Genomic DNA, 24,159 nt, shown 5'->3' on the forward strand with positions numbered 1-24,159 from the left:
TTCTCAGTTGCGTGGATGGATGGCTTAGTGTTTTCTTCTTGCAAGTATACCCCAGCTATGACTAGTAGTTTTACTCCTCCACGCAGGATATCCTAATTGAGGCGGTCATGATGTGGTTTCGAAAACCAACTTCAGACTGATTCTATCTACCACGCCTTGTCTTCTAGTACCCTCTAATAGCAATTTCTTGATCTCCTTCATACCTCTCGGCTTTGACCAGGACTCTCGCCAACAACTAACTTTCTGATATCTACAGTCCCTCGGAGAGTACTTACGCTTATGGCCATGAGAAATTTATCGACATGCGTCCCACGCAGTGCCCCGTCTTTAGCGTCATGTTCCGGTTTGTCCCTCATGTGCAACTTTCTTCATCATACAATCCCTGGCTTGTGACGACGTCAACTCGTACTTCATTATCAATCGCTCAGCATAAGATCCGCCGCATTCCGTTCTTCGGCGTGGGTCAAAACCGCCGTCCTAAGTCTGATACAGCTAGCCTCCAAGACTTTGGCACACTTTTGTGTCCAAGTCCGCCGCTATTCGGCCTAAGATAATCAACATGCAGATTCCTGCATCTCAGCACTACCATCAGGCCTGATTGATTATCGCTCAAGATTTTCGGATGGGGTCGGTTGTCGTGGAACCTGGATGGTATCCATCTAGCGTCTACGTACCTTTTGGGACATGGGCCGTGGGGATGGCAAAACTATCGCCCTCTTACGCCTCATGGAAGGATTTTCAACATATGCATTATGATGTTTCAAAGGAATCCATGAGAAGCTGAAGAATGATTACAGTAAATGTGCCACCGTCTTCGGATTGCGCTCTCTTATTCGGGTCGATCATTCTCAAAGCTACCTAGCCTCCTAGCCTTGTAAGCCGCATCGCATCCCTTTTGTGCATCATCGCAGGGACCTGCATGGGTAAAGGTCCATCGCAACGGCACGTTACTAGTGGCATCTTGAGACACTTGGATCCTTTTGCGAATTCGACCGTTCAACATGGTTCGTGTTGTTCGGTCACTCTTGGTTCCAGAAGTTAGGCAGCCTTCATCTTCTTCCTCTTCTCAATCACTCCTTATCTCTTGGTCCAAGCAACCCCGGAAGGATCTAAACGACCCCAGATCCTGCCCCTGGCATGACGTATTGGTTCAGCGGCATCGATCTCGAATCTTTTGCCGGGGTGAGAATGCCTGTCGCTCTCGTGTTCGCTCAGCTGATGTTTCCTTCATATGGAGGTGATAACGGAGACAGATTGAAGTACACGGAACTCTCCGCAAAAGTCGTTGACTAAGATTTGATGAAAGTTGCATAGCTCACAGGATGGACTATCATTGTGCAAACTTTTGTGATATACGAGTCACTGTGAAAAAGGAAAGACTTGACAAACTGCAGTATGACTATTAAGTGTATTTTAAAAAGTGACGCTGACGCTATTGAAGATGATCAATCTCTTAAGTTGACAGATACAGAAAACTTCCATCCAACGCCGCTGTATGCATTCTCTATCAGACTCTCCCATTTATGCAAATGATTACGAAGCAGTATTGGGGGTATCGTATCCGGAATCAGAAGTTCCCTTGGACTTGCTTGCTTCGTCATCTGGAACCTCCAGTTTCTTCTCTTCCTCAGCTTCCTTGGGCTTGTCTTCAGATTTCTCCGTGTCCTTCTTGTCGTCCTTCTTTTCATCCTTCTTCTCGTTGGTGCGGTTTTCAGTCTCGGATTCGGTATCAGAATCAGAAGAGTCGGAACCAGAGCTCTCGCCGTTGCTCTTTCGCTTGGCCTTGGCTTTGGCCTTCTTCGCCTTTGCTCGTTCCTCCTTACGCTTCTTCTTAGCTTCCGCCTTGCGGGCCTCCTGCTCCTCCTTGCGTCGCTTCTCTGCATCCTCAATTTCCTTTTGCTTCTTCTCCTTGCGAGTTTCAACCACCCACTCATCAACAGCGTCAATGGCGGCCTCAGGGTTGCGCTTGTGCTTCAGAAGCAATCCTTGGATTTCGGCAGGGCTGAATTCGAGCTCGGGCATCTTGGTAGCGAACTTATCAGCAAGAACATTAACTCGCTCCATGGTCTCCTGACGGGTCTTCTCAGCCAATGCAGCCTGCTTCTGAGCCTCCTCGGGTTCCAGGATTTCCACATCCTTTCCAGGCGCGCCCTCTCCCTCATAAGGGGCGTAGATGGCACGGAAGATAGAGGCACTCATATCAGCGTCGGCACGACCGAATTCGACAATCATATCGACACGGCCAGGGCGGATAAGAGCCTTGTCCAGCTTCTCAAGATGATTGGTGGTCATGATAAGGACGCGTCCTTCTTGAGAGGCAACACCATCGAGAATATTGAGAAGTCCAGATAGTGAAAGTCGACCGGGGAGCGCAGGTGCTGTAGTAGGGGGGAGACCAGGCTTGGCGGGTGCGGTGGTGACGGGGACAACTGCCTCCTCTGTGTTTTCACCCTTTGTATCCTCACGAGTGTGAGTGAGACCAGCAGTGTCAATATCCTCCAGAAGTACCACACAACGGCGAGGGAGCTCGGCAAAGAGGGTTGCCAGGTTCTCCTCACTGGCCATGGTAGAGCTTAGACTGACCATATAGATTCGCATGCGAAAGAACCCAGCCAGGGCCAGACTAAGCGAACTCTTTCCGGTTCCAGGTGGGCCGTAAAGAAGGTAACCGCGGCGGTAAGGGATACCGCGGTTGGAGTACCAGCGACGGGTGTTGGGGTCGAGGTAGTCAGTCACGTCTGCAATCACGTCTTGCTTGACCTTTTCGTTGAGGATAACCGTGGAAATGGGGCGACTGGCTCGACTCATGCATCGTTGCCATGTAGGATCGCCACCATTTTGGCCAAGGGAACCACGGTAAATGATGGTCTTCTTCTCGTCTTTCTTCAAATACTGTTCACGAGCGTCGACAAGGAGCTCCTTGATGATACGGGGGTTGCGGCCGAAGCAAGAGATGGACAGCTCCTCTCGCTCGCTCGAGGTGAGAAACCCAGAGCGCTCCCGGTTCTCATGGCGCTCGAAGAGAAGGACGTGGCCCTTGTACCAGAAAAAGTGAGAACCGACCGAAGGGGTATACTGGAGTGGCTTCTTGGTTGAGCCAGAGTCTTCCTCTTCATTGTCGTCGTCATCCCATCGAAACAAGAACCAACTCCTAGAGTTGATGTTTGTGTTGACCATGAAACGTCGAGAACCTTGGGCGAATCGTTGGTTTGCCACCCAGGCCATCACTATGTTGTAGATCTCATCATCGGTACGGATACGTACAGCAGACATAAGATGCTGGCCGATGATGCTCCACGAATACTCAGTGATATAGTTCCAGGCAAACATGATACCGGAGATAACCAGGAGGAGGGGGATGTAGAGGTTAAGGTCGATACCGAGATAAGCATGGACGATACTTGAAAAGGTGGAAAAGCCAGGGAATAGAAAGTCCAAGATGGCAAACTGTGAAGGGGGCGCATTTGGGAGACCAGCGGCCTCGCCAGTTGTGTTGAGGGTCTCCATGCTTCGGGCGTGGGAGATGGTCTGCAGGAACGCAAATGGTCCTATCATGCTAACGTACGTCGAAGAATGCTGTAAAGAGTGTATGGCAAGCCCACAGAGAGCAAGAAATCTCCGGACCTAAAGTAAGGATGTCAGGAATACCTAATCAAAGGGCTTCCTCGGCTTATCCTAAACTCACACAAGTCTTGTTGCTGAGAACGGAGGTCTCTCCTTGCAGAGAAGGATAGTTGAGGTCTATGCTGAATATAGCTAGAGATGATGGAGGTGGGTTATGTGAGAGGGAAAGTTGAAGTGAGAGAGGCGACGAAAGGTTTTATAAGCGTCAAGTTTGCATGCACGAAACGTGATACTGGTGTGTACTAGAGAAAGAGGCATCCACACCCTCTAAGGGCGCGCCATCAGCCTTACAGCTCATGAATTGAGCCACTTGAGTCACAGCCCGCGTAAACCAACTGGGATCAATTCTCCACGCCGTGACACAAGTGGAAAAGCGGTTTTTCGTGTGGGGTAGAGATTGGCGGTTCCTATTAGACAAGACAATGATTGTCGCGTGAAAACTAGGCATCACAGCATCATCGTTAGGCAGCAGATCCGTTTTTTGCTCCATGAATCTTTTAGGATCAATGATACAGTTTCTGAAGACTCTTTGACACAGGGGAAACAGTACCAACCAGTCTTTGAATTATTTATTTATTCTTATTCTTCAGTGGGCAATGTTGTGAAATTCTCATAAACTGTCTAAACATGCTATGCTGTCATTAGAGGCTTCAGAAGATAGTTCTCATAAAGTTCATGAGAGCTTTATGGATCCATCCAACCGTTAACCACAAACACCAATTATCTTTGTTCACTTCAAAGATCTTTGGTAAGGCAATTGGAGGCTGACCCGCTGACCCTCCTGTGCTCGGTTGCCTCTTCTCTGTGAGCAAAACGAGCCAACACATTGGATTGGTTCAAGCTGCATATACAGTACGACACTTACAGGATGACTGCATTTTCCAACGCATTATACAGCTCGTCCAACTTGTAAAAGCAGGGATAACTAATTAGGGTGTTTCTTTCGTGCCTCAAGACCACTGTCGTCATATTCAATCTAGACCTTTTTTCCCCCTTTGTCTGTCTATCTTGTTGACTTACACCGCACTCTTAGCCCAAGCCTCCCGGCGGAGCATCACCCGGGAAGAGTCACGGCGGCGTCGAGATCCAATCGGGCGCTAAACCGTATTCGTTCCACCGGGAGGCTGTGTTTCAACCATTTCCCGGCAAGCGAACGCCGGTTGATGATTATGATTGGTCGATGCGTAAGGTCAAAGGGTCTTGTCGACATGGGGGGTTAGGAACATTTGATGCATTGCAGACTTTGGTGCATCGCTCAAAGCCGATGGCGGGTGGGGGACTTAAGAAAATGAAATGGGCAAACACCAAGGCTTTTTTTTTTTTTGCTACCGCAAATATTACGTATCGCACCTTGTGTATGAGAGGGAGCACACGACACTTCTTGAGTCGTTAGAGGCATGTGAATGGTCGAGACTCTATCCCTACGTCATTTTGTCCTTTAGTTACCTGGTAGCAATCATCGAAAGGTCTAGACCTTCACGTTTCAAGGTGGATATTAGCAATTCTGGCTTCGTTCCTTGTTATACAGCTCGATGACCAAATTGCTATAATTGTGCCACATTGGATGGGATAAATTCTTTGTGACGTAGTTCGAGCGATTCGAAGTAATGGCTGTGATAACATTCTTTCTAAAGCATAACATCGAAACAAAAGATGCAGAGCAGCTACTCATATTATAAAATCATATATACATAGTATCTATTATCGCATCAAAGGCATGCGGATTGAATACAAGCTGCTAATACGCTGATGGCCATACCAACAAGAAACAAAGAACGGCAAGCGACATTCGTCAAATTGATACGTGCAAGCAATCGTGAATTCATTCATAACCCTTCAGTTGTCTCATGACTGAGTTCCAATAACGCCATGTTCGCCGTCCCAAGTTTGTTAGCTATACATATCCAAATACAATCATCAACGTGAACAGAAAGCACAACACTACTCAATAGGTTTTGCCCGTCAATCCAGTCTCAAGACATTAATCTTCCTCAGAACTCCAACCGTCTGATTCTGAAGAAGGACCTCCTCTACCTCCTGGGTGATTCTGGCCAGTCAAGTCGATAAAAGGAGCTCCGCCGGGCATTCCGCCAGGCATTTGGGGATGCATGGGAGGTGGCGGAGGCATGTGAGGAGGAGGAGGGCCACCGTACCCGCCCATCATCGGGGCAGGAGGAGGACCACCACCGAAATTGGGATCATAGCCTTCATCATAGATACCATCGCCGTAGCCGGCATCATAACCTGGACCTCCGTCGTAGCCTCCGTCCATGGGTGGGGCCATCGGAGGCGGAGGTGGATGTTGTGGTGGGGGGCCGCCGTTCATGTTCATCGGCTGAACCACCGGCCGGGGAACGGCTCCGTCAAAGTGCTTACGGGAGCCACCTCCGCTCTTGTGACTCCGTCCACTTCGCTTACTATGTCCACTGCTGGTGCTACCCCTGCTGCTACCGCTGTAGTAGTAGCTATTGGGATGAACAACCCAGGAAAGTTGTGTGTCGGACTGATCCCAGTTAGAGAACGTCGAGCCACCGGAACTGACTGAACGGTCATCACGGTAGTCTCTTGTTCTCTTCTTGACAGCTGTAGCTCCAGGTGGTGCTCCAGCTACCCATGAGAGAAAGCGGAGAGCCTTGGGCTGTTTCTTGGGTATCCGGGTATAAGTAGTCGTCCATGCCGATGAGCGGCTGTCATCTGAGTAGACGGATGAACGTGACATGGTGGATTATTAGATATGGTAATTACTTGGAGAATGAGGCGGGTGGCAATGAGTTTGTGAAGTTAGAATGTGTTAATGGTGTGCAGTTCACGAACCAAAGCAGGGAGCTGAGGCTGGTGTTGTGCTGAAGGCAAGGTGATGCTTGCCAAGCGTGGCAGGATGGGCAATAGAAAGAAGGGGTTCCTTGTTCAAGAGAGAAGAGATCGACATGAAGAGCTAAAGAAGAAAGGACGAGGCAAACGAGAGACGGACATGGGAGCATGATATAGACGGGAACTAAACACACGGACTAGGCGAGGTCTACACAACGTCTACGTACTTGGAATTGATCATTGCACAAAAGCAATCGTCAGGATCGGCTGCCTCGTCAAGGCATCTCATATTCTGCGGGCGACGAGAAAAGAGGCTATTGTCTCATATGGTTGTTGCACATTGCACAACAGGACAGGCTGTGGTAGCGGCAGAAGCAAAGAACAACAGGGGTAGTTGGAGTCAGCAAGTGAGTGGGTGTGAAGACCGTCCGTCGTGCAGCGTCTTCTGTGCGAGCGGGCTTACACGATACGACTCTCCAGGTGATGTGCAGTACGGTACGGTACCGGTACGCTGCAAGTGACGGGCCGCCAGTGGATTTTGGCTGACGGCGGGAGGGAACAGACGTTCCATGAGGCTCTCGGGGAGCAGCCAAGGGGCCATGGACGCTGTGCAAGCTGGACGATCGTGCGCCACGTTCGCCCTGCTTTGGAGAGGGGTAAGGTGATAGATGATCTAGGACAGAGATGAGGGTGTAAGAGATGCAAATCTCGTGGGCGAGTAGTTTAATGTGAAGCGAACGGTACACGTTGTAGTGGTTCGCCAGTAGTTGTCAAGTTGGACTAATCAGTATCGAGTAGACGATGAGAAATTAAGTTGAACTATGCGATTGACAGCTCGGGTTGATCAACTCAATTGGCCACGGAACACGAACAGACACAGCCCATGGAACTGAATTGGCCGAGAGTCCAAGTTCCTTGAAACTTGGCTGACACTTTAACTAAACACAACAGGCTGCGGAGCCATGCGAACGCTTGAGGACAGCGTATAACTTACGCCTAGACGTCATGCAGCGGCATGCATCTCGCTGTGGCTGCCTTTTTCTCATTTCTCACTGCCTCTTATCTGGACCGAAACAAGTTAAACGAGGCTGCAGTGCGGTGGTCTGCTCTACGCGGGACGTTTTCAAGCGGTGATGTTGAGCCGCAACGATTGGCTGCTGGAGCATGCAAGCTGCCGCCGTAACAGGGTTGACTGGTTGGTTATGTGTGAGGGAGGGGTTGTGCTGTGACATGATGGGATTGGAAGAGGTTTTATGCAGTTGCGAGGTGAGCAAGAATGTGATGGGGTTGAAAAATAAACGCCTTTGGAGAGGGTAGAGTTGCTGTTTGGAGTCAAGAGGCATGTGGAAGTGCAGAAACGAAACGAAACATGAATTATAAGGCTGACGATCCAGGGATAAAGGGTCGAGAGTTGCATACCATAAGTGCCTTTCTGAGCTTCATTGATAAACTATTCTAGGACATTATAGGTTAGCAGATGTGAACATTTGATTGTAGGGTAACATGTAGTCGATGGTCTGATAACAGACATTGTGTATTTGATACTCTGGTGGCATAGTATACAAGGTCTGACATTTAGTATACCTGGTACAATCACCATTTCACACAGATCACCACTTTGAAGGATTCATCTTGTCAACCGTGTGATCTGTGGACTATGCGAGTGCTCAACTCGTTGTTTAATGACATTCATGCTGAACATGTGGTTAAGACACCAGGCAACCCGAGAGTTGGGTTAAGTATCATGGTTGGTTCATTCGTCAGCTGGCAGTTGGAAACTACTGTACCCCAGAAATGACATGAGAGTGGGCTAGAAAAAACAAGGCGAGCATTTTCAACGCTTCATTTTCAACCGGTGTGGCAGATATAAGAGAGAGATCCCACCTGCCTGTGCAAAGATCAATGAGATCCATCTGTCTGACACCATCTTCTCAGTGACAACGCATACATCGAAATCGTCCAACTTTGTCTGCATCTTGAGACACTCGAGATGAAGACTCTGGTTGGACAAGGTACTCTAGAAGCCAGTGCGCCGTTGAGCATGCTCCGAGTCGTGTTGCACGTTTCCGAAGCATAGACTGCATGAACCTGAGAAACAGCCCAGTTCAACACAGGTGAGATGAGGGATAGCCCACGTGCAAGCCATTAGGGATACAGGAAGAGAGCGCCGACTAGCCGACCGTTGGATGCTATTCAGAACTAACTGGGAAATTAACATCGACAAACAAATGACAATTCTAGAAGACGAGTTGGAAAAAACTTGGATATTATGTGGATCGATTATGAAGATGGGGTTTTTGCTTGAGTGAGCAAATATTTAGATCATCTTGGTGAGATCAGCGGAGACCGGGAATGACAGACACTGACAAGGAGAGGCAAGAAAACTTGGGACCTTTGATCTAAGTGATAAAAAGACTTACGTAAACTTAGTATATCACACTAGGACTTTAGACCAGTTTATTTTGGCACCCTGATTCGACGTCAGAAGTTTTCTTGCTCCCTGAGGGACTGAGACCAGGGAATCAGGAGAGAGCATCGCTGCCGGTTCGGCCGGGATCACCCATTTCGTGCAGTGCGATGCGAGGAATGTGATGGAAGTAAGGAAGCGCCTGAACTTGAGTGCTGATAAGCCATGCAGTGAAACAGAGAATGGGAATCGGTTCACAACTTCACATGATCTTCTTCCAACGATGATCAGATTGCCTATCTTTAATTGTTCATGGTAGACCCTGAACTCATCACGGCAGTTTGAACTCGACTATAAACAGAAAGTACCATTCACACAAGGATCTTGGCGCGTGAAAACCAACTGGAACCGATAATGGAAGGCCAATGCCTCGGAGTGTGCTACCGATGCTGCGCAACCCCTAGTCAGGTTTGGTTGCCAAGCGGGAGAAGAGCCGACGGTGACAGTATCCATGACATGACTGAAAGACAATCATTGCCCAGACTTCCAATGATGAAGATGATAGTAACGACTAGTTATATCCATACTATGGGATAATCTGCATCATGATGCGTTGAGGGAATGGATGACTGTAAATACGAGGATCCACCACGTAAACATCAATATCAACACCCAACTATGCATATCCGTACACAAACCTTCAAAAATAGAGTCTCGCGAGTAGCCAAGTTCCGATGACCAATGACGCAGGAATGAAACCTCTCCATTAGTGATCCATCCACAAAGACAAGCCCAATGCTGCTCGCTGAAACCGCTCCAAGCTGCTTCACTGGCTGTTGCTCGAAACGGGGTCCTCGGTCCACCAATCGCATGATCCAGGGCGCTCACTCGCCCCTAGCCCAGCTCCGCCGTTCCAAACCTGGCCCCAGGCACTTGCACTGCCAGCCCAGGGGGAATTTGTGGTTTTTACCCTCTGACAATGGGGGGACACACATTGGGGAACACGGAAGGTTCAATTGCAGATAAGAGAGTAAATCTTTTGCAGATCATGACTGTTTGATGGGACTAAGAATGCGCTGAGTGTTGCACAACCGTGTTCTTCCTCGTGCACGCCTCTCTTTGTGTCTTGAGTTAGGCCTTTATTAAGCTTTCACGCGCCCTGAACTCTTCTGGTAGTTAACTCAACTCAGGTTCGAGGAAAACAAAAGCCTACGCTGGAATTGCTAGCTCAGGCAGTTCTAGACCATCTTGAGCCTAGCCCGGACTCCCTCGAGGTCTTCCCCTTTCCAGACCAGTTCTGACTGGCTTAGGATGGGGCGTTGGGTCCACTGAAGCCCGCTGGGAAAGTCGGGACCCTCTCTTGGTATGGCGCCTGCTTGTCTCCTGTTGGTCTGTTCTCCCAGTCTCCCTCCTCCTGTTTCTGTTGTGTAGCCACTCTCAGTCGCTCCCTCGCTCCTCTTCGAAACCCGCTTTCTCTTTCTTGGCTTTTTGCAGTTCTGTCCATCCTGTCAATCCCCATCGATCCATCCATCCCATCCCAACCACGACTAAGCAAATCATCATCATCATCATAAATTCAATCGAATCGAATTCAATCTCTCAATCACTCTCGCTCATCCGATTATCGACCTGACTCGAGTCATCGAATTTCCCGTTTCGAACTCAATATTCGCTCGCTACAAACTGTCTCCTTATCTGACTTTGTCTCTCGAAAACGACTCCCTTTGCCATTGGCTTGACGACCGCTCCCCTTCGAATCCTGACACCGTTCATCGCCCCCTTGGATCTCAACGTCGACTTCAACTCTCGAAATTCAACGACTTGTAGGGCACGCCCTTGCCGGCGTCTTTGGCTTGAAGCCCTGGCCTCCCTTTCCACCACGCCATGGATCCCAACAACGGGAAGGACTCCAGCAACTCGCGTCGCTCATCGACCCGACGCTCGCGTTCCTTGAGGCTGTCCACTGGTAGTGGTGCCAACGATGACTACGATCTCAGTGCTATGATGGTGGCGGATGGCTTCCGACCGTCCGATAATGCCACCTCTTCTTCTTCCATAAACCCGACTTCAAACTCCAATACCCAACCCGAATCGTCATTATCATCGACTGAATCCTTTTCCCAACAATCGGCATCTACAAAGTCATCACAGGCACCACTTGTCTCTGGATCAGATGAAATCGCACCTGCCATCCGCAATCGACCTTCTAGCATCTCCAAGCCTCACCGAAATCATGATTCTCTTGCTCTTCGAAACGACGGCACATCAACTGCTGACCGATCTCACGTACGCAACAACCACAGTCTATCGTCAGATTCTCCGGTCATTCGCGCCGAAAGCCCATATACAGGCCCATCTGGTCCCTCTCATCCATATCAGATGTATCCTCAGCGAACAATGAGTGTGGCTACTACATCTACCACCGCCAACGCAGTCATACCAGAAGATCGTTCTTACGGAGGCACTCAAGCTCCAACTCATCCATACGCTCTTTACACACAAAACACCACCTCCGGCGAGAGCAGCGCACCCTCGATTCCAGTGGGATTCAACGGCTTGGGAGGAACTTATCAGCGACAACTAGGACCGGATGGAGAAGAGGCAGGTGATTTGGTCGGCCCATTGGGCCATATGGAGGAACTGCCGCCCTACACCAGATATCCGGACAATGCGTATGTGCCTAAACCTGCAACACAAACACCAGTATCGCCAGTATCGCCCGTGTCCGAACCCGCATCCCCCACCAGGGAAATTCCAGGAGCTGGTGGAATCGGTATGGCAACTCGCGATCCTGAATTCTCATCAACGGATGATGACCTAGCTTTGCCGAGGACCCGGCCTTCAGTCAGAAGCCATGCCTCCGAGGCCAGCCATCACGACATCAACACCGCCGCCGCCGAAACTTCCGAGAAGCCTACTGTCAACAAATGGCAACGTAGGGCAAAGAAGAAGCTCTGGGGAATTGTACCTTACTGGGCTATTTGCCTCCTGCTTGTTGGCTTGATTCTCATGGGCATCATCATGGGTGCCGTTATTGGAACTATGCTCACGAAAAACCATAACAATAACCCAGATGGACCCCCTGATCCAAATGAGTAAGTTTTGCCGTTGACCTTCACTATCATGCTAACTCCTGTCCAGCAAATATTCTTACCAACCTCCGACCACGACCACATATGACCCTGAGATCATCACAACCATACCGACTGACTTGCCCCCAATGGCCGTAGGGCGTTTTGCACTCCCCAATATTGACCCTAGCCCTCAGAATAGCAATGCCTGTTTCAACGACTCGCAACAGTCATCGGCCTGGTCCTGTGACATTGTCATCCCTATGTGGTCGATTCAGATCGATAAAGGCACAAGATCCAAGTCCAAACCTTGCTACAATTTGACTCTCAAAGCTATTCCTGATAAGGACACGCCATTTCCGTGGGGTGCCCAACCTCCCAGCATTCCTCAGCCAACACCTATGGTATTAGTTAACGACACGTTGGAACTTGCACGCGGTCCTGCTTGGTGGTTGAGGACAAAGTACAACAAGACTGTCATCGTTTCCGAGAAGAAGTTTGGTGCTGCTCTGAGCAAGCGAGGTTGGGACGGCGACGATGAATATGAAGACTACAACTCTTTCCATCGATTCAAGAACAAGGCCCCCCCTAACGCCAAGAAGGGCGACAAGCCTTGGATATGTACATGGCCAGACACTGTCATCGAGTTCTTTATTTACCCCGGTGAAAATTCTTCGACCTATCATCCCCCTTCTGCGACAACTACTGGTTCCGAAGGTGCCACTGCCACATACAGCACCTATTCTAGCACATCCACAGCCGACTGGAGCTCTTGGAAACAACCCGTGCCCGTGTTCCCCCATGTTTACAAGATGGTTGAGCGCCGATTTCTATGGGGTGAAGAATCCGTGGCGACTTGCACTCAATACGAGATCATTGGCGACGGAGATGAGAAGAGGCCGGTCGAAAAAGACGGTAAGAAGGTTGTGATCGTCATTGTTGAACAGGAGAATGAGGATGTTGATAACCTGGATCTTACCTTCACAAAGCGCTCAGAACTTGAGACCAAGAAAGCGCTTCGACAGTTGCTGAAACGAACCAACCCGTCACTTACCGATTGCGGTTGCTCATGGACGTCACTATAAAGAGTTGACCTCATTTATATTGCCCTTATTTGGCATGGATTCACTTATTTATACATAACGAGCCCTGCCATTTTATACCTTACACATTCTTCTTCGATATCATGGCGTTATGCATACAAGACTAAGGGGGCCATTACTGGATGACACGATTCTTATATATCCGTCGTGTCCACACTGATTTTCTGTCATTACTCAAGATTGCATCATGCGAGAAGGAACGAGAGTCATGTAACGGAATGCATTTTGGGTCACAAATGAAAGGAAGGGAATATCTGGAGTTACGGGAGCGACTGACCGCTTATGAAAAGAAATGCCTATTGATTGATTCAAGTCCTTTGATTTGTGATTATGTTTTACATTGGCTACAAGCGTGATTTTTCACTGTCAATGGTACATAAACCCGCTGTTCTCAGCCTGAAAATATGATTCTCAGTTGTACTTGAAGTTAATTACTTCGACGCCTGTTAATTCATACGGATTCGTATCCGATGTTGACTTTCTAACCATGATGTACATAATTTGCCATTATATACCTGGACAAAGCGATCCCCTTCTGCTCCAATGGACCTTAAAGGTCCGGCTTCATTAGTTATGATTCCGTTATCCTAGAACGTCGTTCGACTGAGATGTTCGGCGCAAGAACTAGGAAACGAGGCTGCATCCCACAGCGAGTCGTTCATCGATCCAACCTCCCACCGTGACGTCAACTCGTCTTGATGCGGACTACTAAAATTTGCTGAAGAACGTTTGATAGTATCATGATTTTGTAAACGTAGCCTCGAGGCTATGCGTCTGATTTCGTCAAGGTCTCGCAGGCGTCACTGGGCGTCTTTCGCAACAGCTTCCTCGTTCTCCGGGGTTTCCCGAATCTCATTGTCGATGATGTCTTTCCTTCCATCTCGGAAATCTCGCATTAATGACAAGAAGACTGAGTTCTTCCACTTCTCGCCATCCTCATGCTCGACTGACTCAAGCAGACGCTCTGCAGCATCTGCAACTTCTGACTTTGTCTTTGCCGCCTCAACAGGTTCTGTGACCACTGACTCCTCTGTCTCAAGAGAAAGGCTGGCAATATCTGGTGTTGAGAGCTTGGTAGGGTTAGCCTCCAATGTCGGCTCAGCGGTTGTCTCCTGTTGCGAGGCTTCTTGAGCTTCAGCCTGTGCTATTGCTGCGTCATTGAGTTCCAGCTCACGAGCCATCTGGTCCATCATGGCATCAACCTCTTCCATCCCGCCACCAGTGTTGTTAGCCATCCACTTTGACATTTCATCATCAAAGCCAGCCTCTTGAGTCATCGCAGCATTGCCGTTCATGAAAGCACCGTTGGCCTGGCCATAAATAGGAGAGAAAGCAGAGTTTGGTTGAACAAATGCGGCTTGGAAGTTCATCTGGGGAGCGGGTTGATGCATCTGAGGTGCAGGCTGAGCGAAGCCGTTCTGAAGAGGTTGACGCTGCTGTGACTGATTTGCGAAGCGGCTGAAGTCTGCTGCCCAGTTGTTTACGTCCACGGAGGGAGAATGATGCCCTTGACGAAACTGTGGTGCTTGCGCAGCGTGAAAGGCTGGCGAGTGACCTTGTTCAAGGACAGCGGCATGGGCTGCTAATCTTCCTGCTGCATGATGCTGAGGGATACCTGGAAGAGTTGATGGGCCATCCATGAACGCTCCAAAGCCATCTGCGCCTTGCGTCTGTTGTGGTGCAGATCTGAAAGACTGATGATGTTTAGCTTATAAGTCTCTAGTAGGTACGTGAGTGCTTACAGAATAACCTTGAGGGCCAGCGCGATCTACGAGTCTGTCTTGATGATGGCTGACATCTCGGGCTTGGTGGTCAATAAGACGCTTGAAGGGTGTTCCTCCGCTACACGAAGCATCCGCCATAATTGAGTGAGCTGTTGGATAAATGGGTTGATGAAGAAGCTGAGAGGGCACTGAGTGGGTAGTATACCTCGGCCTTCGTGATGGGTCTAGTGGCGCGTATATAGTATATAGAATGTCTAACGTTGAAGCTGTTGAAAGCTGATTATAGAAGGCTGAAGGTACGGCACGAAGATCAAAATGTAGATGCGAGGTTGAAGATGAATAATCCAAGAGCCGCTTTCCCCAGAAATCAAGTCCAAGTTTCCAATTCAAGACCGAGTCCCGATGGCTCGTGATTGCCCGCTCTCCCGCCCCGTCCGGGGAAGCCTGCGCCGAGGCAACATTAAACTCGGTACGTACTGCGCCGTTCGGATACAAATGCGGCAAGTGGGGTGCTCAAGTCGAGATCACGTTTATATTCACGTGATCTATAGCTTGGCCAACTGTCACCACCGCCACGGTCTGGCGCGGGCCACCTCAGATAGCTCCAGGCCATGGGCGGTATCGTGTCCTCTGATAGCCACCTTTTCTATAATTCATCCTTTTTTCTTGTTTCCTTTTGCGCTGTAACTTTGGTGTGAAATCTAGCAAGATGGTAAGTGATACATGAATCCTGAGATCCCCATGTTGTCCCATCTTTAACGAGCAACACCCAACTTGTTCTATTATAGCTAACCCACCCCTTTAGTCGGCGCAAGTTATCACCAACTCTGGTCATGAGGACATGATTGTACGTTCCCGCTCCCGATTGATGCGACTCGAAGCTATGCAATACATAGCCAAGCTCGACACGATATCTCCCAACGACTTCGAATCATACTGACAGCTACTCCCAGCATGATGCTGTCCTCGATTACTACGGGCGCAAGCTAGCTACCTGCTCTGGCGACAAGACGATCAAGATCTTTGAGATTGAGGGCGAAACCCAGCGATTGATTGAGACTCTCAAGGGGTAGGCTTGAAATACCCCTATAACTAGGGAGGGGAAGCTGACAGGGTTGACTTACAGACATGAGGGTGCCGTCTGGTGTGTCGCTTGGGCGCATCCCAAGTACGGCAACATCCTCGCATCGGCTGGTTACGATGGCAAGGTATTCATCTGGAAGGAGCAGGGCGGACAGAACAACGCATGGCAGCGAATCTACGACTTCAACCTACACAAGGCCTCGGTCAACGTCGTTTCATGGTCTCCCCATGAGGCTGGCTGTCTGCTAGCATGCGCCTCCTCCGACGGCAACGTGAGCGTTCTCGAGTTCAAGGACAACAGCATCGACCACACCATCTTCCCCGCCCACGGTCTCGGCGTCAACTCTGTCTCCTGGGCTCCCGCTACTACTCCTGGAAGCATCGTCAGCAGCGCCCCTGGTCCTGGCGCTACCGGCAACCGACGATTCGTTTCTGGTGGCAGCGACAACGTTCTCAAGATCTGGGCTTTTGATGCTGCTTCTCAGACCTACAAGCAAGAGCGTGAGCCCCTGACTGGTCATACCGACTGGGTTCGCGATGTTGCCTGGTCCCCTACTGTCCTCCAAAAGTCCTACATCGCTTCTGCTTCGCAGGACAAGACAGTCCGTATTTGGACATCTGATCCCTCAAACCCTACCCAGTGGGAATCTAAGGTTCTCAACTTTGAGGCGGCTGTGTGGCGAGTTAGCTGGTCGCTCAGCGGCAATGTGCTGGCGGTAAGCGGCCAGGACAACAAGGTGTCGTTGTGGAAGGAGAATCTCCGAGGCGAGTGGGAGTGCGTCAAGACAATTGAGGAATAGATGGAGGCAGAGTAAAGCGCGACGCAACTATGAGTACAAATAGGAGAGCCAGGCGTTCAAGGCAAACAAAAGGGTGATTATCTTGCTATGACCCTTTGATCCCGATGTGGGACGCCATGTGATGAGCGCGAATGTAGCCGAATAACGCTATACATGGGCTTGTGTATATCATGGGGCTTGGACCCGATTACTTTTCTGGCGGGACATTGTGATGGATGAAGAGAGCCACTCTGGCTCAGTAATAGACCTGAGAATTCTTAAAAATGTTATGTTATCGATGCTTGAATATTGAATTGCTATGACGATACGAAACAGCTGTGCCCACAACTTAAACTGTTGTTCCAACTCAGAAACACTGATACTCCACCCGTCCACCAGCACTCTTATTAAGCCTTAATTAAAACACAAGAACTTGGTTGCCCACTTGGAACTATCAAGCAAGGAAGCCTCCCATGATAACTGCGGCTAATGTCATGATTAACGCAGCCGACCCGGGACGTAAGACGAAGGCAGAATTATCGTCATTGGCACCCTCCTAAGATTTATTGCCTCCCCTATCCCGGGTAGTGTCATTGTGATTTACCACGAAAATCTCACCAGTTTTATCAGAGGAGAAGAACAACCGACTTTTTGAGTCCAAGGCCAGGCCAACAGGGCGGAAACAGTCATCCGGGCATTTATTGAGTGATTTGTTGAAAATGATGGGTTTGGTGGCATTCCTGCTTCGTGAAGCGGCAGCCGCAGGTTGTCCATTTTTGAAGTCGGTATATGCAACTTGATATCCAACCGGCTCACGACGGTCCCCTGAGCATGTAAGTCAAGTGGCTCAGGGGGTAAAGTGGGATGATAACTTACAGCTTCCATGGAAAGAGACATATGCCCGTGTGCCGTTCTGGTCGAACTTAAGGTCCAAAGGCGAAGTGTTGGCTTGGAATACTAGCACGGGAGCAACGTAATCCCTTCTGCATTCCCGATCGGTTCGACGAGATTGACCAGACTTACGATCAGCAGCAAACTGTTGGCCAATTTTGAGGTCACCAAGCTTAGGAAACTTGTCTGTGGACCACAAGGCAAAGCAAAAAGGGTAGCCATAGTTGCCGCCGCTGCTTTCCGTAGAACCATTGAGATAGCCGTGAAAGTTCATCTCTTCGCCCGGATTATCATTGTGGATATCTTTGCCATCCCGATTAAGGCTGTCATAAGAGTTCTCAACGCTGAATATTCCACCAGTATCGGGGTGTTCTGCTATGCCGACCGAATTGTGCAGACCCCAGCCGAGGCGGACACCATCATCAACGTAGCTATAGGGCTTCGTATTGGGCGAACTGTTACTGAAAGATGAGATGTTGAAAACACGAATTTGAGAGCGGCCAGTGGAAAGTTCTTCGGTTCCCGGGTCAAGATATTTATCGCTCCCTCGGGAAACGAGAAGCATATCAGGGTATTTCTGTGAGATGAGAAGGGTTCGCGGTGTATAGCCTTCACTAGTCATGTTGTTAACTAGTGTCTGCTCTGAGGGTTGATCCAGCGTGACTTTCTTAGGATCGTAAGACCATGCGAAGACGCTCTCTGATGAGGAGGCATATATGGTGCGGCCATCCTTTGAAATGGTGAGCCCATGGTTTAGCTGTAAATTAGTTGGGGACCGATAGTGTAAGAATGTGGATGTAAACGCACATCACTCTTTTTAAGTAAAGTCGTCCTGCTTGAGACTCGGAGACATCTCCCTCCAGCGTCATTGTCATCGAGCTTCATGTGGATTATACCGTTTCCAGAATCTAAAACAATGAGAGCACCCTCACTGTCAAACAATATGCCGCGAGGTCGTGTTAGTTTATTGGCAATGACGGAATATTCCCAATTGGGAGCGGTAGCAGGCTCAGAGCCCTTTGGCTGGATTGTTTTGTAGGTGCATTGTTGGGCTGAAGCGAAAGAAATGATGAAGGTGATGATTGCGCAGCAGCGCATTTTGTGATGGAAGTTGGGGTTCTTGGCTTGTTTTGATGTAGTCTTTTAGGGTTGGAGCCTTGGTGGTGATCGCCTTGATAGGGTGACGATAGAGAGGGCATTCGGCCTTCTAAGGATGGGGAAAACATCTTCTTTATGATTGTAAATTGAGGCCACTTATTCAGTTAGATCTTAAGGTTTAAGGCAGCAGCTGTGGTCTGCTGAGACTTAATATTAAGGTTATTGTGTTTTTTTGGCGTAGTATATGACCCTTATCCCCTGTTTACATCGATGGTGCACTGATGTTTGGCTGATCCGTCGAGTCTGTCACGTGCTGTGTCCCGTGACCCATTTGACCCTCTTTACGCCGCCGACGCCGATGGTCTTTGACTTTAGGTAACTGAACTTATACAAAACTCAATACATTTTCTTCCCACAGAACCCCGCGATTACCCCTCTTCTATCCACATCGCGGTACGCCGTCCCCCTTGTCTCGTGGCTGCAAGCTTCTTCGGAGCATCGTGACGGTGCAGCTGTGATGCTGTTAGCGGTTGCGATCAGAAGGTATCCTTTGAAGTGGGTTGCAGGAAGAAGGTTGGGGCCAGCTGAAGAGCAAGGCTCTGCAGCTGGCTTGTGTGCAGCCAGGTTCAGGCTGCAATTGAGGCAGCTAACTATGATGATATTGACCTAATGAAGCTTTGCCTGCTGAGGGGTAATGAATGTTTAAATTATGTTAGACTTTAGAGATGCTTGGATATGCCTTTTAAGGCTGACTTGCAAACTTCAAAAAAAAAAAAAAAAAAAAAAAAAAAAGACGCCTTATATTATGTTATGTTAAAAATAAACACCGTATTTTGTTATCTTGCTTTAAGGTCTTTGGCTTTACTTTATGCGTTGCTTGATGGGCATTTTGACTTTTAAATGATGAAGGAGATTAGAGCAATAGTGGCGATGCGGAAGGAGGCCATCTTCAACGGTGACGATGATGATGATGATGATGATGATGAGAGCATAAGGTAAAGATGAGAGAGATGGCAATGTTTGTGATGAATGGGAAAAGAGAGCAAAGACGGGGCTCTTCATGGAAAGATGGGAATAAAGAAATATCAGAAAGTTAGGGCAAGAGGCACTCGGGGTCTAGTGATGCCTGCCTGCCTGCCGTGTCATTGATGTCGAGGCCAAGAAGGTGCAGCTCTAAATCACCCAGTCACTCCCTGAAGAGAACACAGCACCTCAATATTATTATACACCTGTGAGCATTGGATGTTAACTCATGGATAAACTATATATTTATTGGCGTAATTATTGAGAGTATATATTGGCTACAGGAAAACAGAGTCTATTCTTCCTGGAGGGGAAAAAAGCTAATGTGTTGTGTTTGCCGAGTTGCCTAACTTTAGATGTATCTCGCCGAGATATCGATATGGCTCACCAAATGAATCCGAATCATCCAACAAGGCAGGAGACGGGTGATGCTTCCGGTAGATCATTCCAGTTTACCCCAGATCGCTCTTAACTTAAAAAGCTTTGTTGAAGAAGTAGACATCTATGAATATTTGAGGCTGTGCAATGATATACGAGTACCTTACCTACCTTACCTTATGGACTTACGTCGTTCATTTGTGCCAAGAACGAACTACCCACCTTATATAATACGATTCCTGTCAAGAGAAAACGGGCTGGTGCTATAGCTCGCCCGTGTTGGACAGTACCTAGTGGATTACGAACCTTTCAAGATTGAAACAATGATTCCACCTAAATTCAGTACTGACATCTCTGACATCATTACAATTAACTTATCGAAATAGGTACAGCTAACTTAGGTCACTTGATCTCAACCGAGATGGGCACAGACCTCTTTTGATTAGCATCTCATACGATTCAGTTATCACAAAACCATTCTTGTTTCGATCATCATTGTCACGCTGAGGTCCGAGGGTCACGCCCAATCTCCAATATGCAGGAACAAAGTCTATCTTACTCGTACTACCGGTGCCACACAACGCCATGTCCTCTTCATCGTCCAAACTCCAAGTATGAATTCTACCCAGTTTGATATCATGTGTACTCAATACTTTACGGGTATTGATGCCTGATCTGTTATCCTGTTCTGAGGAGACGTTTTGCTTCACCGATTTGCCACTTCACTTGAAACAGAAGTTACTTTTTATGACTCGGCCTAACTCATGGAAAGCCTCAAAAACAAAGCCCCTATTGAAAAGTTGCCTTAGCTTTGTGCTATGACACTAACCTGGGAGACAGGTCATTTTCCCAATTTCTGTGTAACACTGGCATGATAAGGCCTTCGTATCAGATCCCAGAGAATTCGATGAGGTTTCAGTTGCTACTCTATAACATCAGACTATTGATGGGAAAATTCACTGTAAACAAGAGGTTTTCAGGCTGCAATTTGAATGAAACTTTGGAGCCTGACTTTATCCTATACTGTTGGGATCTAATAAGACAAATCCACTTAGAAAAAGCACAACTATCTCGTATCGGGCCTGACAACACCAATGATCAGACAATCTTACACACTTGGGGACTCTACATAATGACATCGGATGCCAAGATATGCACATTGTCGTTTCGAGGCGCTTGAAAGTGTGCATATCGCTTGGTGTTGCAACAACCAACGACCACGTCGCTTGTGGTTCGCCTCACTTATAAGCAAGATGTGTAATGTGCAAAAAAAGCAATTAAGTAGCCAGTATATACCGAAGCTCACGCTTGGAGTTTTGGCTTAGTTAGGATTGAGTCATGAACCAACAGAACTGGAAAGGAAGAAGGCTTAGATGTTGAATATTTCTAACGTCAAACATTCATAGTAGAATGTCTGTTCCAATTTTACCACTTCAACCATGCACACACCCACATCTTACCCTCCACCATTCCCTGAGGTCAGCCAGAACGTCACGATAGTCGCAATGGCTGAAAGGGGTATTCCTGATTGACAAGGGGTGCATGCGCAGCCAGCCACATAGTCAACACGTCCCTATTATCACACTCCACAGGCCACGCACAATATCGATCATATGCGCCCATAATACAGGTCGGAATGCTACAGGTCATTTTACGATAGAAGCCAATACATGCTTTCGTCATATCTTGGGACTTACTGATCTCTTTAATAGCCTGACCATCTCTTGTTAGCAAGTTCTCTTCCGTCTCGTTGTTCAACAGACAAGCACAAGTCATGGCTATCATCAACGCAGTGGCCATTCTGTCTTCCTCACAGATTATCTGGGGGATAACTTGTCTATTATTTTGCTATATAGCCGCTGTTGTGGTTTACAGATTATACTTTCATCCCCTCGCCAAATATCCTGGCCCCTTTTGGGCACGCATCTCAGCAGTCCCTGCATACTACTACACTCTCAGACAGGATCGACATGTATGGTTCTGGCAACTGCAAGAGAAATACGGTGAGCATTAGATAAGTAACACAAGTTATTAGAGCATTGAATTTAACAAATATCATTCAGGTCCAACCTTTCGTATTACCCCCAATAGTGTCTTGATCAACACTCCCACCGGCTTCAAGACCATTTTTAACAACAAGGCAAATGTCAAAAAGGCCGAATACTATAAGACATACCCACGTAATGTTCATGTCATGACAACATGGAACACTATCGACAAGACTATGCATGCTCGAAAGAGGCGAGTTATGAACCATGCCTTTTCTGACAAAGCACTACGCTCCTGCGAACCTTTCATCCAATCCAACATTGACCGATGGATTGAGCTGCTCGACCAAGAGATTGGAGAGAAGAAATGGTCTTCCTCTCTGAACATGGCTCGTTGGGCGGATCATCTCATCTTCGATACCCTTGGAGAGTTATGTTTTGGCAAATCGTTTAGCATGAAGGAGCACGATAGCGAGTTACGACACATTCCAACACTCATGACTGACTTTATGTCGACAATCCACCCGGTAAGATCCAAAACACCCAAGATGAATCTCTTATTAATGTTGGATGTTAGATTGCCTACTCCCCTTTTGCTCCTCTCTGGGCATGGCTCAAGCCCCGAGGTTTAGATTATCTTCTTGCAGAAGCAGCTCCTCCAGCCTTTAGCAAGTGGCAGGCTTTTGTCGAGCAATGCTTCACTGAGAGAGTCCAAGCCGAAAACGAGATGCGAGGCTTATGGGAGAAAGGTGATGGCCGAAAAGACTTCTTTCACTATCTCTTCCAGGCCGTGGACCCCGATACTGGAAAAGGGTACAGCAAAGATGAGCTTTTTGGCGAGAGCGAGTCTCTTATAATTGCCGGCTCCGACACCTCGGCTATAAGTCTCGCCGCTTCTTTCTTTTACCTTTCTCGATACCCACATGTTCAACAAAAGCTTGCAAGGGAAGTCAAGTCTGTCTTTTCCAGCGTGGACGACATCAAGGGTGGTCCAGCTCTTTACTCCTGTCAATATCTTAGAGCCGTCATTGACGAGACGCTGCGTATGAGCCCACCTGTTCCAGCAGATCTTTCACGAGAAGTTCAAGAAGGTGGAATTCTTGTTGACGGGGAGTATATTCCGCAGGGCATGAAAGTCAGCACCGCATCATACTGCATGCACCACAATCCTGACATCTATCCCGAACCATTCAGGTTCCGTCCAGAGCGTTGGATTGTTGATGAGAAGAATGAGTTTGGTGTTTCTCCTGAGAGTGTCTCTCTAGCCGAGAGTGCATTTATGCCTTTCTCTGCAGGCCCTCGAGGATGCGTTGGGAAGAACCTGGCTTATCTTGAGATGAGTCTGGCTCTGGCCAAGATTGTTTACCACTTTGAGATCCGACGTGACTTCAGCAGCAATCTTGGAGGTGGCAGTCCTGACGCTATCGAAGGACGCCATACTGTTGATCAGTACCAATTGCGAGATATCTTCGTTGCCATCAGAGATGGACCTATGGTACAGCTCGCCAGACGTTCACGGACAGATTGATTATTCTCTACCGGGCTCCAAAGGCCTTTTGACCACTCTAACTCATCTTGAGTTCACCTTCCTGACTCTCTGGGTTTCGACAACTGATACTAGATGTATCCTACGCTTCATGCACTGTTATGAAAACAGTTCAACAATCCATATAGTTTTTAGACTTTCTATAGATGTAACGTCAGCGTTACAAAAGCATGTAATAGTTTTCATTGTTTATTGGTTCTCCTTTTTAACCCTCACTGTCCAATTTACACTTCCAGCGAGATGTGCCCTTTTTGCTAAGATGATCATATTTGGGATTAATAAGGTACCTTAGTCTTGACTCATTTCAATTCCCATCTTCGAGGCGTCGATGAAAATACTCAGGATGGTGTCTTCCTGTTTTGGGGACCTTCTTGTAACCTGAAGTGAGACCACAGTACCTAGTATAAGAACCTTAAAGGTCTGATGATGATAACAGTAGGTAAGCGCATCATTTTTATTTTTAATCGAGTTGCTGCTGAAGTTCCATGAGGCTCAAATGCCTCTACCTCCGAAGCGCTCATCACCATGACTTGAGCAAACTGGCCAAGTCCGGGGCTTCCAGTAGCTATGAGCAACTCGAGAACACATATTCAACGAAACATAACGGTTCGGTCTTGGAGACAAACCTGCATG

At 48.2% G+C, this 24,159-nt stretch overlaps 7 protein-coding genes across 7 annotated transcripts; 3 read left to right on the forward strand and 4 right to left on the reverse strand.

The window, feature by feature from the left end:
• Nucleotides 1-1,377: 1,377 nt before the first annotated feature.
• Nucleotides 1,378-4,899, reverse strand: FOBCDRAFT_181480 (BCS1 N terminal-domain-containing protein). The gene is made up of 4 exons (XM_031178421.3): nucleotides 4,490-4,899; nucleotides 3,916-4,031; nucleotides 3,686-3,741; nucleotides 1,378-3,624 (listed from the first exon to the last, which is right to left on the reverse strand). Exons 1-4 carry the CDS (start codon nucleotides 4,591-4,593, stop codon nucleotides 1,534-1,536), a joined length of 2,367 nt encoding a protein of 788 aa, XP_031044308.3. The 5' UTR covers nucleotides 4,594-4,899; the 3' UTR covers nucleotides 1,378-1,533.
• A 706-nt stretch (nucleotides 4,900-5,605) lies between these two features.
• On the reverse strand, nucleotides 5,606-6,351 carry FOBCDRAFT_292291 (uncharacterized protein; the record flags this gene model as incomplete). The annotated part of the gene is made up of 1 exon (XM_054704284.2): nucleotides 5,606-6,351. Exon 1 carries the CDS (start codon nucleotides 6,341-6,343, stop codon nucleotides 5,606-5,608), a length of 738 nt encoding a protein of 245 aa, XP_054560259.1. The 5' UTR covers nucleotides 6,344-6,351.
• Nucleotides 6,352-10,601: 4,250 nt separating this feature from the next.
• FOBCDRAFT_31889 (uncharacterized protein) lies at nucleotides 10,602-13,425 on the forward strand. The gene is made up of 2 exons (XM_031178419.3): nucleotides 10,602-11,937; nucleotides 11,984-13,425. Exons 1-2 carry the CDS (start codon nucleotides 10,727-10,729, stop codon nucleotides 12,996-12,998), a joined length of 2,226 nt encoding a protein of 741 aa, XP_031044306.2. The 5' UTR covers nucleotides 10,602-10,726; the 3' UTR covers nucleotides 12,999-13,425.
• A 391-nt stretch (nucleotides 13,426-13,816) lies between these two features.
• Nucleotides 13,817-14,878, reverse strand: FOBCDRAFT_273037 (uncharacterized protein; the record flags this gene model as incomplete). Its single annotated transcript, XM_031178418.2, has 2 exons — nucleotides 13,817-14,710; nucleotides 14,759-14,878. 2 exons carry the CDS (start codon nucleotides 14,876-14,878, stop codon nucleotides 13,817-13,819), a joined length of 1,014 nt encoding a protein of 337 aa, XP_031044305.2.
• Nucleotides 14,879-15,344: 466 nt separating this feature from the next.
• FOBCDRAFT_221738 (WD40-repeat-containing domain protein) lies at nucleotides 15,345-16,909 on the forward strand. The gene is made up of 4 exons (XM_031178417.3): nucleotides 15,345-15,452; nucleotides 15,546-15,587; nucleotides 15,694-15,809; nucleotides 15,867-16,909. The coding sequence occupies exons 1-4, from the start codon at nucleotides 15,450-15,452 to the stop codon at nucleotides 16,621-16,623; spliced, it is 918 nt and encodes a 305-aa protein (XP_031044304.1). The 5' UTR covers nucleotides 15,345-15,449; the 3' UTR covers nucleotides 16,624-16,909.
• Nucleotides 16,867-18,832, reverse strand: FOBCDRAFT_221744 (soluble quino protein glucose/sorbosone dehydrogenase). Its single transcript, XM_059609583.1, has 3 exons — nucleotides 18,301-18,832; nucleotides 17,479-18,250; nucleotides 16,867-17,427 (listed from the first exon to the last, which is right to left on the reverse strand). Exons 1-3 carry the CDS (start codon nucleotides 18,589-18,591, stop codon nucleotides 17,159-17,161), a joined length of 1,332 nt encoding a protein of 443 aa, XP_059464727.1. The 5' UTR covers nucleotides 18,592-18,832; the 3' UTR covers nucleotides 16,867-17,158.
• Nucleotides 18,833-21,431: 2,599 nt separating this feature from the next.
• FOBCDRAFT_249887 (cytochrome P450) lies at nucleotides 21,432-23,735 on the forward strand (the record flags this gene model as incomplete). Its single annotated transcript, XM_031178415.3, has 4 exons — nucleotides 21,432-21,510; nucleotides 21,849-21,995; nucleotides 22,056-22,507; nucleotides 22,558-23,735. 4 exons carry the CDS (start codon nucleotides 21,432-21,434, stop codon nucleotides 23,506-23,508), a joined length of 1,629 nt encoding a protein of 542 aa, XP_031044302.3. The 3' UTR covers nucleotides 23,509-23,735.
• Between the last annotated feature and the right edge of the window lie 424 nt (nucleotides 23,736-24,159).

Source organism: Fusarium oxysporum, chromosome IV, assembly GCF_013085055.1.
Source record: "Fusarium oxysporum Fo47 chromosome IV, complete sequence".
Classification (NCBI taxonomy): Eukaryota; Fungi; Ascomycota; class Sordariomycetes; order Hypocreales; family Nectriaceae; genus Fusarium; species Fusarium oxysporum.

What these genes read in the sequence shown, in the direction of transcription:
- FOBCDRAFT_31889 (XM_031178419.3), top strand. Translation starts at nt 10,727, where the DNA reads ATGGATCCCAACAACGGGAAGGACTCCAGCAACTCGCGTCGCTCATCG. An exon ending in GGACCCCCTGATCCAAATGA is followed by an intron (nt 11,938 to 11,983) that starts GTAAGTTTTGCC and finishes ACTCCTGTCCAG; the next exon opens with CAAATATTCTTACCAACCTC.
- FOBCDRAFT_221738 (XM_031178417.3), top strand. An exon ending in CTGGTCATGAGGACATGATT is followed by an intron (nt 15,588 to 15,693) that starts GTACGTTCCCGC and finishes AGCTACTCCCAG; the next exon opens with CATGATGCTGTCCTCGATTA. An exon ending in TTGATTGAGACTCTCAAGGG is followed by an intron (nt 15,810 to 15,866) that starts GTAGGCTTGAAA and finishes GTTGACTTACAG; the next exon opens with ACATGAGGGTGCCGTCTGGT.
- FOBCDRAFT_181480 (XM_031178421.3), bottom strand. Translation starts at nt 4,593, where the DNA reads ATGACGACAGTGGTCTTGAGGCACGAAAGAAACACCCTAATTAGTTAT. An exon ending in AGTGGCTCAATTCATGAGCT is followed by an intron (nt 3,742 to 3,915) that starts GTAAGGCTGATG and finishes TATTCAGCATAG; the next exon opens with ACCTCAACTATCCTTCTCTG. An exon ending in TTCTCAGCAACAAGACTTGT is followed by an intron (nt 3,625 to 3,685) that starts GTGAGTTTAGGA and finishes TCCTTACTTTAG; the next exon opens with GTCCGGAGATTTCTTGCTCT.
- FOBCDRAFT_221744 (XM_059609583.1), bottom strand. Translation starts at nt 18,591, where the DNA reads ATGCGCTGCTGCGCAATCATCACCTTCATCATTTCTTTCGCTTCAGCC. An exon ending in CTTTACTTAAAAAGAGTGAT is followed by an intron (nt 18,251 to 18,300) that starts GTGCGTTTACAT and finishes ACTAATTTACAG; the next exon opens with CTAAACCATGGGCTCACCAT. An exon ending in TGTCTCTTTCCATGGAAGCT is followed by an intron (nt 17,428 to 17,478) that starts GTAAGTTATCAT and finishes TTACATGCTCAG; the next exon opens with GGGACCGTCGTGAGCCGGTT.